At 40.7% G+C, this 14,488-nt stretch overlaps 1 protein-coding gene across 1 annotated transcript in view; it reads right to left on the bottom strand.

Annotated features, from left to right (window-relative positions):
- Positions 1–5,867: 5,867 nt before the first annotated feature.
- HNRNPLL (heterogeneous nuclear ribonucleoprotein L like) overlaps positions 5,868–14,488 on the bottom strand; it is a 99,108-nt gene continuing 90,487 nt past the window's right edge. Inside the window, exons 10-13 of the mRNA XM_069769082.1 lie at positions 11,984–12,185; positions 11,359–11,416; positions 8,930–9,028; positions 5,868–6,429 (exon numbers count right to left, since the gene is read on the bottom strand). Coding sequence (XP_069625183.1) covers positions 6,374–6,429; positions 8,930–9,028; positions 11,359–11,416; positions 11,984–12,185 — 415 coding nt within the window. The 3' untranslated portion in view covers positions 5,868–6,373. The remainder of the gene's footprint in view (positions 6,430–8,929; positions 9,029–11,358; positions 11,417–11,983; positions 12,186–14,488) is intronic.

The raw sequence follows: 14,488 nt of genomic DNA, 5'->3' as shown, positions 1-14,488 counted from the left end.
TTATCCCAATGCTAGTGTTATCTGTATGGGAGACTTTAATTTAGTCATGGATAATCTTAAAGACAGACTGAGACTAGACGGCGAGATGTCAAGGGGGCCCCTTTCTCAATCTCCCTCTCAATTGGCATCATTTATGAACGGTAGCGGATGGTTAGACCTATGGAGAACACGTCACCCTGAGATAAAGGAATATACTTGTCATTCTTCAACTAGACAGTCTCTATCCCGTATAGATTACATATTTGGATCTAGCGACCTAGCGCTGTGGGTGAATAGTGTCGAACATGGTAACAGGGGGATATCAGATCACAGCCCAATTGTTCTCAAACTTAAATACGGTCAGTCAAATAATAATATACCTTGGAAATTGAATCCCTTCTGGCTGAAACTAATAGATGCTAGTGATAGAACGGTTGATCAGTTAAACTGCTTTGTCTCTACTCACCCAGACCCCTCGAATCTCAATCTGTTCTGGGACACTCTAAAGGCATATTTGAGGGGATGTCTGTCCTCTACAATCTCCTATATAAAGAGGGTGACGGCGGGGGAAGATGACGAGATTGAGCGACGGCTGAAGGACTCGGAAGCCGCCTATGTGGCCAATCAAACTAACGGCAACAGGGTGGAGTGGCTCACTTCCCAAAGATTATACACCCAAAATATAGACACTAAATCAAAACGTAAATTATTTTTTACCCGTCAGTCTTATTTTGAAATGGGGAATCAGGCCAGTAAACTCCTAGCTTTTTTGGTACGTCAGCATAACACCTCCAACACGGTACTACAGATTCGGACACTCGATGGTTCGTTGGTATCCTCCACCGAGGAAATTCTTCAAAGTTTTTGTAATTACTATAAGTCACTGTACAAATCGGGTAGTGGTCTTGGGGTCCCTGAATGTATAGACTATCTATCAGACATGGCATTCCCCTTACTGAGCCCAACCCAGCAAGCTTTTATGGAAGCCGAGTTTACTCTGGAGGAGGTGGAACAGGCTATAATGGATATGGCCACCGGGAAGGCCCCTGGACCTGACGGGTTTCCCGTTGAGTTCTATAAAAAATATCGGGACCACCTGGCACCACTCTTATTGAAGGTGCTTCAGAATATATGGGAGGGAGAAATTATGCCTGAAACATTTTATGATGCAAATATCATTGTACTTAAGAAGGAGGGAAAGGACCCCTTGGAATGTGGATCATATCGCCCCATATCATTGGTGAACGTAGATTATAAAATCTTCACTAAAATATTGGCCACTAGACTAAATACAATCATATTAGATCTTATACACCCAGATCAAACAGGCTTTATGCCTGGGAAAAGTACCTCTATTAATATTCGGCGGGTCCAATCAGTGATTCAATATAGCTCCCTAGAATTGGATAATAACTGGGCTCTGGCATCCCTAGACACAGCTAAAGCGTTTGACTCCCTTGAATGGCCTTTTCTTTCTGCATGTCTGCAGAAATACGGTTTTGGAGATAAATTTATTAGAGGGATAGATACACTATATAGGAATCCTAGGGCACGGGTAATTGTGAATAATTCTATCTCTGATTCCTTTACTTTACATAGGGGAACCCGTCAGGGATGTCCTCTGTCCCCGGCCCTCTTTGCCCTCGCGATAGAAGCATTGGCAATACGCATAAGGTCTTCCACGGATATCAAGGGAATAAGTATTGCGGATCGTGTAGATACCATCGGTCTATATGCTGATGATATGATCATATTTATGGATAAAACAGAAGAAACACTACCGCGAGTAATAACGACTATAGATAATTTTAGCAAATTCTCTGGTCTCTATATCAATTGGGATAAGTCTGCTCTGATGCCTCTGTCTCATGCGCCGATGCCCCGTCTCGAAAATCTCTCGTCACTACCTGTAGTCTCCAATTTCAAATATCTAGGAATACATATGTCTCAATATAGTCAGCTGGACCTACGACTTAATATTTATCCACTATTGGACCTGGCCAAATCTAAATTCATAGCTTGGAGCAAACTCCCTCTCTCCGTTGCAGGTCGCATTAATTTAGTTAAGATGATATTGCTCCCCAAATTTAATTATTGTCTCCAACATAGTGCTGTGCCAATACCCAAATCTTTCTTTGCAAACTTAAACTCCCTGACCACGTCCTTTATATGGGGGAAGACTAGACCCAAACTCAAGCTATCTACTCTACAGAGACCGACAAGGGGGGGAGGGGCAGCCTTACCAGACTTTTATCTATATTATCTTGCTGGGCAGGCTAGGGCGATAAGCAAATGGATGCCTAGCAACTCCCTACCTAATTCAGAAAGCCATATAATCCATTCTGCCCGTATTGACTGTCCACTGGGTTTTTTGGAAATGGAGAAAGTCAGTGCTCCCCGTTTGCTGCCATTGCTTCGACAAGCGAGATTAATATGGAGACAAATTAAAAAAGTTATTAAATATACAGATATAATAGCCGAAATGCCACTGTGGTATAATAGTTATTTTCCAGAATTACTAAATCACCCATCTACCGAGTTCTGGATCTCATGTGGTGTTCTCTCGGTAGGTAATTTGTATAACCAGGATGTTTTTGTGTCCTTTGAACAATTGCGGGATACCTGCAATATCCCAAGATCTCAATTCTTCCGTTATTTACAGCTGAGGTCAGCTTTCCAGTCACATATGCGAAATGCAGGTGCAAGTCGAGCAATTTCATCTTTACCCCTTATAGGCATTCTCAAATCACAGGGTCCTCAGGGGCTCATTTCCTCTTTATACACATACCTATTATCCGTGGGAGATGGGCTCACTATTAACACCTTAAAAAAGAAATGGGAGGGACTCCTTCCCGATACACTGGGAGAGGAGTGGGAAGATATTTTGGAATCTCCAACTAAAGTTTCTCCCTCAGTTAACAATAGGATGACCCAGCTATATATTACATATCAGACTTATCTGACTCCGACACGACTTTTTAAAATGGGCCGCCTTCAGACGTCAGACTGCTTACGGTGTCACGCACATGATGCGGATTTTACCCACATGATATGGCGGTGCCCGGTAATCCTTCATTATTGGAAAGAAGTCACGACATTGTTAACGTCTTTATTGTTAATCCCTGTCCCACTTGAACCATTGACTTGCCTATTTGGGGTGTGGGATACAGAGACCTGGGATCACCATACTGGGATCTTCCTTCGAGAAACGCTCTTCTTAGCACGAAAGGTACTGGCATTAAGGTGGATGGGTAGCTCCTCCCCGTCTCTCAGAGCTTGGATTGACCTGGTGAACTCGGTTATCCCATATGAAAGAACACTGTACCATAATAGAGGATGCCCAGGTAAATTCGAAAAAATTTGGGGTAGATGGAACTCATCTCATCATACTCTGTAGTCTGCGTGGATTAGATATATGCACGGGGAGGAGGGCATGGGGTTTGGGGACATCGTTGCAGAGCAAACTTGAATCTGTTTTCTTCTGGCGACTTATTACTAAAGGTTAAAGTTGTTTAAGTTGTATAGTAGGTATTTTGTAGATACTAGTGATTCAACATGCACAGTCTATTGCCTCTGAACTTTGGATGCGATGATGTTTGTAATCATTTGTATCTGATGGTATGTTTAATAATGATAAATGTAATATGTGCAATGTTTGTCTATTCTGAAATTAATAAACGAATTTAAAAAAAAAAAAATAATGGCAGATTACCGTTGGATGTTATACAGGGACAACCCTGAAAAATCGTATCCAACGACAGTCTAATGTCAAGCACTTTTAATTTTCGCTCATATTTTGGTTTCTATTTTGCATGTGAAATTAATTTGGTTCAATAAGAACTGTTTGTAAGGTGAAGCATTTTTTTCTGATATGTAGATTACTGTTTTCTTAATGTCAGTATATTTCCTATACCTTATAATAATGATGCTGCTCCATAGAAACTATACGTGCTGCAGAAAAACTATATACATTTTTGAAATCAGGACTAAAAGATTATTCAGAAAAGTACAAAGTCACCTGCGATGATTGCAAAAAATATTTTTTTGTAGACCTGTGTAATTTTTAAGTGACCTTAAAGGATGGGAATGCCATTGGGATATTTAGCCGCTATGTGGTACCTGAAAGATACATATTAGGCTAGGTTCCCATTGCGTTAATGGGAACGCGCCAACGGACAGCGTTGCACGGCGAAATTAACGCCGTGCAACGCGTCCGTTAGCGCGCCCATTCACAGCAATGGGAACGTGCAGCACTAGTGCGTGCCATGTTCGGCACGCGCTAGCGACGCGCCAGTGTTTTGTGGTGCGCCACGGACGCTGCTTGCAGCGTCCGAGGCGCGCCCGCGGTCCGTTCCCCGCTCTCGCAGATCGGGGATCTGCGAGAGCGGGGACGTTACCGCGACCCCGGAAAAAACATTGCGTTAGTGCAATCCGTTTAGCGCTAGCAGATTGCGCTAACGCAATGTGACCCTAGCCTTAGCAATAGAGCAGTACCTCCTAGTGGTCATTCAGAATAACCTAGATTAATACAACTCTGTTATGCACAGATGTGATGCGGCTGCAGTAGAGGTTCACGAGGCCTCTACTGTACTTCCTCAAGCATCCGATTTCAATTGTGCATGCTCCATTGGACCCCATTGTATTCTCCTCTATAAGAAGCACTGCTAGGAGAGATCATTTCCATACACACTGACTGCCCATGCTTATGGCTCTGCAAGGAGTCTGCAATCCAATAGCGATCCCAATTTAGGATAATGGCTTAGCCTGACCATACCATTGACTTTTCTAATTTATCACACATGCACCTGGATACGCTTGTGTGTGCCGTATTGTATGCAGTATTGAGACTAAACACTGCTGGGAAATTCAGTTGTAAACGAGATTTGTCCTGTAACAGTAAAAATGACCTTCCCAGGGAATGTGGCTACAGTCATATTAGGGGAGAATTAATAGTGTCACTAGGTGCAAAAAACTTCCAAGTCAGTAAAAATGGAACTGGTGCTAAATATAAGGGAGCACATGGCATAATTTGTTGCAGCCCACTAAAATAGATATATTTATCGTCTCTGCACCATTAGTATATGTCATGTTAATGCTGGAGTATATTGTGGCTCCCTGTAGCCATTTTCTCTACACATTATTCAAATCAAACTACAAAAAGTGTTTAACATAAGTAATAGGCACAAACCATAAACCTTTTGTACTACCGTATTTGCAACGGAATTCTGCTGCATTTTGTTTAGTAAATCTTACCACGTGTTCTCCATATTCTTTTTTTTTTTTTGTCTGCATCATATCTGAAATCGCATTATGTGTGACTTAGTGATGAGCGAACGTGCTCGGATAAGGTGTTATCCATATTCACGTACTAACAGTGTATTCGGCGTTCTTAAAAAATACGTGTGATTTGTCGCGGCTGAATGTCTCGCAGTTGTTAAACAGCTGCAACACATGGAGGGATAGCCTGTTTTGTTTGACAGCTGCAACATATGCAGGGATTGCCTAACAGCCACGAGACATGGAGCCGCGGGGACTTGAACACATTTTTCGAGCACGCCGAATACACTCGGTTAGCATCCGCGCACGTTTGCTTCTCACTAGTGCGACTCCATAAACCAGCAGCGTTCCTTCATGGCGCCACATTTGTAGTCTTAGGCCTCCTTTTCATTTTGTGGCCAAGGTGCATTTTTTCTGCTGCATATGCAATAAAACTGCAACATGTCACAATTTTTGCAGATTGTGACAAAACATTGAGTTTGCGCTGCAATTGCAAAAAGAAATGCACTGCGTCCAACTGGTGTGAATGAAGCCTTAGTGCGAGATTCATGGTCCAAGTACAGGTGGTGATGTACAAGTACATACAGGTTAGAATGTGTGCACCACACAGATTAGATTTGTAAAAGCTTTAGCTGTATGTCTGCCATTACAAAATATTGCAAATTACATCTATTCAAATACACAGTAAAAAAAAAAACAACAACCTTCTAGCAACAGTAACATGGAAACCTTTTTCAACCTGTCTGCCAAAATGCAAACTGGGATAAATCATCATTACATACTGAATCTATGGACTGCATTCGAACATTTATATTTCCTTTAAAACATAAGATTGGAATAAAATAGGTTAGTATTTAAAATCGAGACCTGGAACTGTGCGGTCAGACAGGTTACATAAAGCATGAGGAAAGCCTAGAAACAAGACTGGAAAGCGACTCCATTGTTAGCATTCACTAAACATTACAATCAGAAGTATAAAAACAAACCATTGCAAAATGATATATTAGAAACATGTAGTGCTGCTGTAAACACCCAATAACATAACCATTGCAAGGCATTGATAATCATGCACAGTAAAAAACAGAACGGGTGCTGGGCGTCCTCAGGGACACAGGCCTCACAGGTGGGAGGAGGTGGAGAAACACAATTTCAGTGTGTAAGGATTTGAGCCGTCTGTGGAAACACAAAATATCAGGGATTTTATCAACAGCGGATTTTTTTTTATTAGATGTGAACATTTTTTTTTTAAAACTTCTGTAAAGGTGCCGATCTATAAAAAAAACAAAAACACAAAAACAATTTTATTCTAAAAAGTTTAAAAGGTATTATTTGTGATTAGAAGTAATTTCTTTTCCCTCCCTTGAATTAGTGCCACAAGAGTCACAGACTTTTCTGCGGCAGATCTAGCAGAGCTCAGTTGTTGAGCTGTAATAGCACCGTCCATATCACAGTTTTCTGTGTTCATTGTATAGGTGTGAGGTTGGACTAGGATGCATGAGGCCAGTTGTCCTATAGTGATAATCTCCTACTGATAAAACACTGATTATATTGAAACAACAAAACACAGCCCAGTAAGTGACACATCGCTATAATCAGTGCCTCTGCTCCTACATTATGGTGCTCTCAGATTATATAGAAGAAACCTGGTGAAAGATTCCCTTTAAGAGCACCTTCCCATCTACCTGTGTTCCCTCTATCTCCAACCCCACTCAAATAGCCAGAGAAAGGCTGAGATAGATGGAAAACAAGAAGTAGGTGGGAAGGTGCACTGAACAGGTTGGCCACACCAGGAGTGCACTGGGATTTTAAAGATATTAAAAAGTTTGGCATTTTTATATATGGGTGAAAACACACGGGCAATTGTCTACTATTGCAGGGCGGTAGGGAAATACAAAACATATTACAATCAGCGCAATATGAAAAGTTACAGAAGTTTTACAGAAATGTAAAAAAAACTGCAGCAAATAAAATAGTAGATTCTACAAAACAAAACAAAACCTAAACTACATCATGTAAATAAACCTTGCAGCACTCGCAGTGCTGCAGAGCTGAGAGTGGGATAGTTCTGTCCATAGTTTTATCATGCCACCAGAAATACATGTACTGTACATCCCTCTTACACAGGCTTCACACTGTAGTTTTTGCATTTTTGTGCTTTTGAAATATAGGGGAAAAGTATTTGAAAAATTTCGGATTTAATTGTGATTTGCTGTGCTTTTAACGGTGAAACTTATTGATTTTGTGTTTAAATTGGACGACCAATATGGCTTCACTAGATATAAATACATACAGTTTTACAAATGCATTTTCTCCAACTTTCAAAAGCACAAAAAACACAACCTAGACAGACGTGAAAGAAAAAAAAAAATACACAAGAAAAAAAAACCACATCGAGATACGCTGCTGCATGCCAAATGGAACAGTAAGTATGGCAATCATCCCACTCCTGACAGTTATTAGGACACATGAACCCAACAGGACAAATGCACGATATCCTAATTAGTCCCTGATGCTTGCCATGGGCACTGCCCAAATGCAGCAGCGTTTCTCAACTTCCCTTTAACGCTTGAAAATAGGGTTCACTTTAATGACTCAAGAGTTTTGCTGGATATTAAGTTTGACTCAATGCAGATCTTAGATTTTTTTAAGGGAAGCGTGCAAAACAAAATAGCGAGATATATAAGATTTTGTGGAGGAAAAGAGATGCAAACCTTCTATCAGATGTTTTGTGCAAAAATGGGCTACTTTTGACAATTTGATGACACGCTTTTCACGTTACAAATGGTGTCCAATGTAGAACGGTTGGGGGCAGCGCAAAAAACAAAATATATACCGTACTTTCATTAGGCCCGAAATTGGTGTAACATATAGTGCAATATTAGTAAGCTCCCCTCCTACACTTTACAGGTAGATGCAATCAATGATGCACACAGTATTTGCAGTTACAATGTCTGTACCGTGACTAAAAGAAGATCCAGAGCCAGCACAAATTCACATCTCCACAGACGATGTGCTTCAGTCTATATCTATAGTGCTTTGGGCTGAATTCAGACATCCGAGCATCACAATCCGAATACACACCAAGATTTCCCAGATTAACCAAAGGTTACCTAACCCAAACTCAAGAGACTCAGACATCTACTGTATAAAGCTGACGAGTTTAGATCAGGAGATCCGCTGCGGGTCCAGAAATCACAGTCCATACACAGACGTCAGAATCCAGCCTTCCTGATTAGCTTTGCTAACCAGATCTAAAATCTGTAGACAGAAGAATGTGCACTGTCACTATACCAAAAGAAAAACTCAGCATTACTGGGTAGATGTAGCTAAACATCATATAAACCTGAAATACTTTCAGTTCCTGCCAGGAGAAGGGTAAAGGAGTACAGCCGCGGAGGATTGGGGCCGATCTGCAATAGACAAGTTGCCCTTTCTCCTTCTTAGAGTGGATTAAGAGGGATTAGGAATGTATTAACCCAGCCAAAAGGAATGATGCATTCTTCTACCCAGCTCACTCAGGCTGGGGCTTTTTCATTTCAGAAAGCAAGGACTGTAAATCAAACGCTAAATAAAACATAATAAATAACTCCTGATAATAAACCATTGCTTCCCTTGAACGCCTTTTCAGAAATCCACTATGGTACAGAATATTTAAGGACATAACAGCACTTACTAGGTACTCTGATTTGGTAGTGATTTAATACTGTGAGTGCTTCAACCGCTTCAGTCTTTGTTTCCCATTCAAGGAGACCGGACAAAGTTTTTGATGATGCTGTAAATGACATACAGTATATAAGCTTTAATAGGGAAGGAAAACCAAAGCCATAGCCAGGATTAATAATAATAGTAATATATAATTTAAAGTGCAATACTGAGTAACAGCGTGGAATATACTGTAAATACGACTTGGCCTACACTAGAGACTTAGACTCACACCGTTGCTTTCTACATCTATCATTCCCTATGGGTAAAAGAAAAACAACATGCAATACATGCTCCACTGAGAGAATTGGAAAGTAACTGACAATGTTGAAATATCTGAGTCATAAGGTTACATGTAACTTTTTTATTCCTAAATAGGAAACTCATGTTGCATGGGATTAAAGTCCTGTCACAGCCGCAAAGATAAAATCCAGGATATACGATCTTCTACATCACAGAAAGACGTGAGCAGATGTTATCGCAGACAACCCTGTTGATACTAGTCTCAGTCCTCAGCTCTTCGTTGCAGGTCTGACTCCTGGGAATCCCTGATTTTGCCATGGGAAGATGCAACCATCTATTACCTTGTGTATGAGACAGGGATTACCTTGATGACTCAACCCCTTTAAATATGACCACCAACACCAAAATGAATGGGTTCTAATGAACCAAAACCTGTTTGGCACTACTCAGAGATTTTCAATACCATCAATCTGACTAACTAGAATGTGACTTAAATTACCATATATACTCGAATATAAGCCGAGGCACCTAATTTTGCCATGAAAAACTGGGTAAGCTTATTGACTTGAGTATAAGCTGGGTATGCATTGTCCCCTCATTCCTGTTCTGGTATGCGTGGCTCCCCCTACCCCCCCGTCCTTGTATGCATGCTTCCTATTACAAAAAACAAAACAAAAAATATCCTACTCACCCTCCAGGGCACCCTCGCAGCATCTCGTTGGTACCGGCTTTCAGTTGCTCTTCCTGTGCTGAGCGATCACGTGGCACCACTCATTAAAGTAATGAATATTCCCTCCACACCTATGGGAGTGGAGATGCGTGCATATTCATTACCTTAATGAGTAGTGCCACGTGATCACTCAGCACAGGAACAGAAACTGGAAGCTGGCACCAACGAGATGCTGCGATGGCACGCTGGAGAGCGAGTATGAGGTCTTCTGGAAGCCGGCGGCTGCAGCTATCACTGTGCACGCTATAAGAGAAATGAATATTCACTTCTCTTTAGCAGCAGCACAGGCTTTAGCCACAGCAGCCGCCCCCTGCGACCCCCTGCTCCGATGCTTCCCCTCCCCCGCTGGCTGTCTGGGACAATGACTCGTGTATAAGCCAAGGGGGCGTATTCAGTACAAAAAAACGTGCTGAAAAACTCTGTTTATGCACGAGTATTTACGGTAAATTTATGAGCAGTGCCAAAGGGGTTTAGGCTCACTGTTCAGCCGTTTTAGTCTGAACATTGGTGGTGGCTTGAAATCAAAGACCTCACTAATGTTACTTTCCCACATATAGATACACAAACTATTCCAGCCTTATTCTTTTTCAAGCCCTGCCAAAGTGCCCAGTCAATTTGCTCTATAGAAATTGTGTGACAAATTGTGGGGTCCATTTAATCTTTTTACCCCTTGCAAAAATGAAAAATTTGGGGCCAAAACAACATTTTATAGGAAAATATCTTTTATTTTCACAGTCCGATGATATAATGTTCTGTGAAACACCTATGGGGTAAAAATGCTCACTGCACCCCTAGAGGACTTCCATGAGGAGTGTAATTTAAATAATGGGGACACTTTAGGCACATGTCCGCAACCTGTTTCAGCCAAATTTGCGCACACACACAAAAAAGAAAAACAATAGCGCGCCTTCCCTTCCGACCTTTGCGTTATGATCAAACAGTAGTTTCCAACCACATACACGGTATTGCCAACTTTGGGAGAAATTGAAAACTTCGTTGAAAAAAAAATTAAAATTTGCTGCTAAATGTTTAAGCCTTCTGACATAAAAAATTTGAAAAATGACATCACCATAAAGTAGACCCATGGCATAAAAACTCACAAAAGTATGCAAATTGCTAATATTTCAAAATTTTCAGAAGATTTAATAAACCAGCTCAAAATATCGACCTAAGTTTAATAATAATAACAAAATAAAACATGTCATGTAAAATGAAAAACATCTCAGAATCACTGGGATGGAAAAAAGAATTCCAAAGTTATAACTGCAGATTTGAAAAATTGATCTTTGTCATGCAGCTCAAAACTGGCGTTGGTGGTAAGGGTTTAAGATGTTGTAGTGAAAAAAAATAGCTATTTTAAGACAAACATTTTTACAAAATGTAATATTCTGTGTTACGATGGAAGCTGTAACTTGGATCATACTTACGTTTGGCATCAAATACTTTGTACTTTATGAACTTTGGAACTTGGTGGTCTTCACAGAGCTATACGAAGAAAGGAAACAGGAAATTGATAATTTTCTCTATTTTATAACAAAGAACAGCACTAATGTTACTAATACCGATTCATGTATTACTAGTGGCTATCCTATATTTTGCTGCACTACATCAATACTATCGATTTGGCCTGCAAACATACTAAAGCTCCTTGTGATGGATCTTCAACAAACCAATTTTTTTCTCACGACAGGTCTACTAGCATGCCAAAAGCTTCCGTGCTCTGAAAGTGCTGGTAAAAGCAGAGGAATTGTTGACTTACATAGTTACATAGTTATTAAGGTTGAAGGAAGACTATATGTCCATCTAGTTCAACCCATAGCCTAACCTAACATGCCCTAACATGTTGATCCAGAGGAAGGCAAAAAAAAACCCATGTGGCAAAGAGTAAGCTCCACCTTGGGGAAAAAAAATTCCTTCCCGACTCCACATACGGCAATCAGACTAGTTCCCTGGATCAACGCCCTATCAAGGAATCTAGTGTATATACCCTGTAACATTATACTTTTCCACTTGCCCTTTATTTTGGTGCAAAATATTCTAAACATAACTTACCTTCTGGAAGATACTTTCTTCCATGCATAGCGGTACATTATAGTAGTGAAGGACACAAGACGGCGGCTGGATTATGTTTTTGGAAGCTTGGCCTGCGCTAGTAAATCTATTATTCTTGCTCATTGCAAAATCTTTGTAACTACTTGCACCATCTTCAAGTTCAAATATCTGACTTGGAACAACAGAGTGCTGTTTAGAAACGCTGGAAATAAGGGGGAAAAAAAGAGAAGATATAACAATCGGGTAAAATATCACATTTCCCTCATCACGAATAACAAAAAAAATTGGGAACTTTAAAGGAAATTTATTTTTATATTTTTGTTATGTAATGCGAGAACAGCGTCATGTAAAGGGCAGATACCCTAATTCTAGCGATGTGTCACTTAGTAGGCTTTGTGTTGCTGTTTCAATAAAATCAGTGTTTTATCAGCAGGAGATTATCACTATTGAACTAGGTGTCTCATGCCTCCCAGTCAACTGCTCCGTGTAACCCCGCCCCCATGACATTAGCATTCTGTCAATGTACAGTGTATACAGAAAGATGCCAACAGTTAAAAGCCACACAAAAGCCTGGACATATGAACTGTAGGTTTTTTTCTGTATAGACATAAACATGTTCAATCTTGAGCATTTTGCTCGCGTTTTTCGGAGAAGGATTACAGAGCAAAAAGCAAAGTAAGAAGTGAGTCCAGATTACTCCACCCACACACCTAATTGACCGTTTAATTTGTATCTGTGTGTGGGCAGAGTAAGCAGGAGTCACTTCTTGGAGTCCTGTCAGAATACACTCAGAAATCATTCTTCAAATCATATAAACCTATATATGAGAGAGTTCAGCCTCTCCCTCTTATATGTGGCTCATTTAGTGCAGTCGGAATGAACACTACACAGACAGTGAATATAGTCCTGTGACAGAAACATCCATGAGAATATTCTCACAATTCTAGCGTTGATCTCATTGAGGTCACCGCAGTGAATCGTCCTGGCTCACAGTGAATTGAGAGTGGGTTTGCAGCTTCAGTGACTAGCGGTAACCTCTGACGTCACTGTCACTGAAGCTGCATTCTTAGCAGGTCAGTTTCTCCTCGTTTTCAGACTGAATGGTCGCATCATGCCACAGTCCATTTCTGCTACATCTGCTTTTCAAACTGAACGAAGGCACGGGTCCGTATGGATTATCTTCACGTCGGACAGGTGAGGGATATGGTTATTTATTATTTTATTTTTATTTTATTTTTTACAAGGGACATGGGCTTCAATGGATTTTGGGCTAAAAAGTGATTATAACTTTGTTTTTAAATTTTTTAGTAAATGTGTAAACCAGGATGTTGAGTTTTATTTCAAATAAAGGATTTTATTCTTGCTGTGTGTTTATTTCAAACCTTACTATGGGCTAAGTAGTGGGGACGTCTTATAGACGCATCTCCATTACTAATCCCTAGTTTTGATGTCAGCTGACAATACAAGGCGGACATCAACCCTAACCATAATACCCCACTTGCCACTGCCACAGGGTAAGTGGGAAGAGCAAAGATAAGAACCAGATTTGGTGCTTTTAATGGACGCACGGTTTCTGGGGCAGCTGAGGGCTGATGTTGGTAGCCTAGGAGGAGGGGGGCAATATCTCTGACCCCTTCCCAGGCTGTTACTATCAACCCACAGCTGTCTGTTTAGCCTTCGCTAGTTTGAATTTATAGGGGTCCCCACGTAAATTCACCCGTAAAGGATAAGCAAACAGCTGTGAGCTGTTATTAAAAGCCTGGGAACCTTATGTGGTATTGTCCCTTGTCCAAGATTATTAACATCAGCCCCCAGCCGTGGGCTGTTCCTTTGCTGGTTATGAAAATTATACGGGAGCCCACGCCATTTTTTTTAATTTAATTCTTAATTTTACACAGAATGTACACAGTGGATGCTGAATACAGCTCCCATCTCAGGAAGATCAAGCGACAAGGACGATAGCGGCCTTCAGAAGCCAGCGCCTGGGATCAGCACAAACTGTACCACTTCTTCCCAGGTGTCTGTATGTGTCGCTCTGATGACACATGGATGCCATCTGTGTGTGGCACACATTTTGTCAGTGCTGCGCAAAAAAACCTGACATATCTGTGGGTTTTTCACACGGACCCCATGGTCCATGTGAAAAACCTGATGTGCACACCGCCACTGAATATAATGGGTGTGTGTATGTCTGTATTTGCGGTCCTTGAAAAACAGACTGCATATGGATATAAACGGACGTGTGAAGGGGGTCTTAGTTCAGCTTAAAAAAAGAAATCCATCTCTGAACATTGTAATATTTTCTCTATATTGATTTTTTAATATAATATCATAGATGTTTCTTCTGAAATGAAAAGCTTTTAGTTTACTATGCTTACCATATAAACTAACAACAAATATATTAGCTGCATGATAATAATACAGAGAGTACAAAAAACACATTGTTTCTCTACAAACTGTACCAAATGCCAAGTTCAGATAGGATCCAAAAAAGCACTGCTGTCT

Source organism: Ranitomeya imitator, chromosome 5 (genome assembly GCF_032444005.1).
Source record: "Ranitomeya imitator isolate aRanImi1 chromosome 5, aRanImi1.pri, whole genome shotgun sequence".
Taxonomy (NCBI): Eukaryota; Metazoa; Chordata; class Amphibia; order Anura; family Dendrobatidae; genus Ranitomeya; species Ranitomeya imitator.
This window is presented reverse-complemented; position numbering and strand designations above follow the sequence as displayed.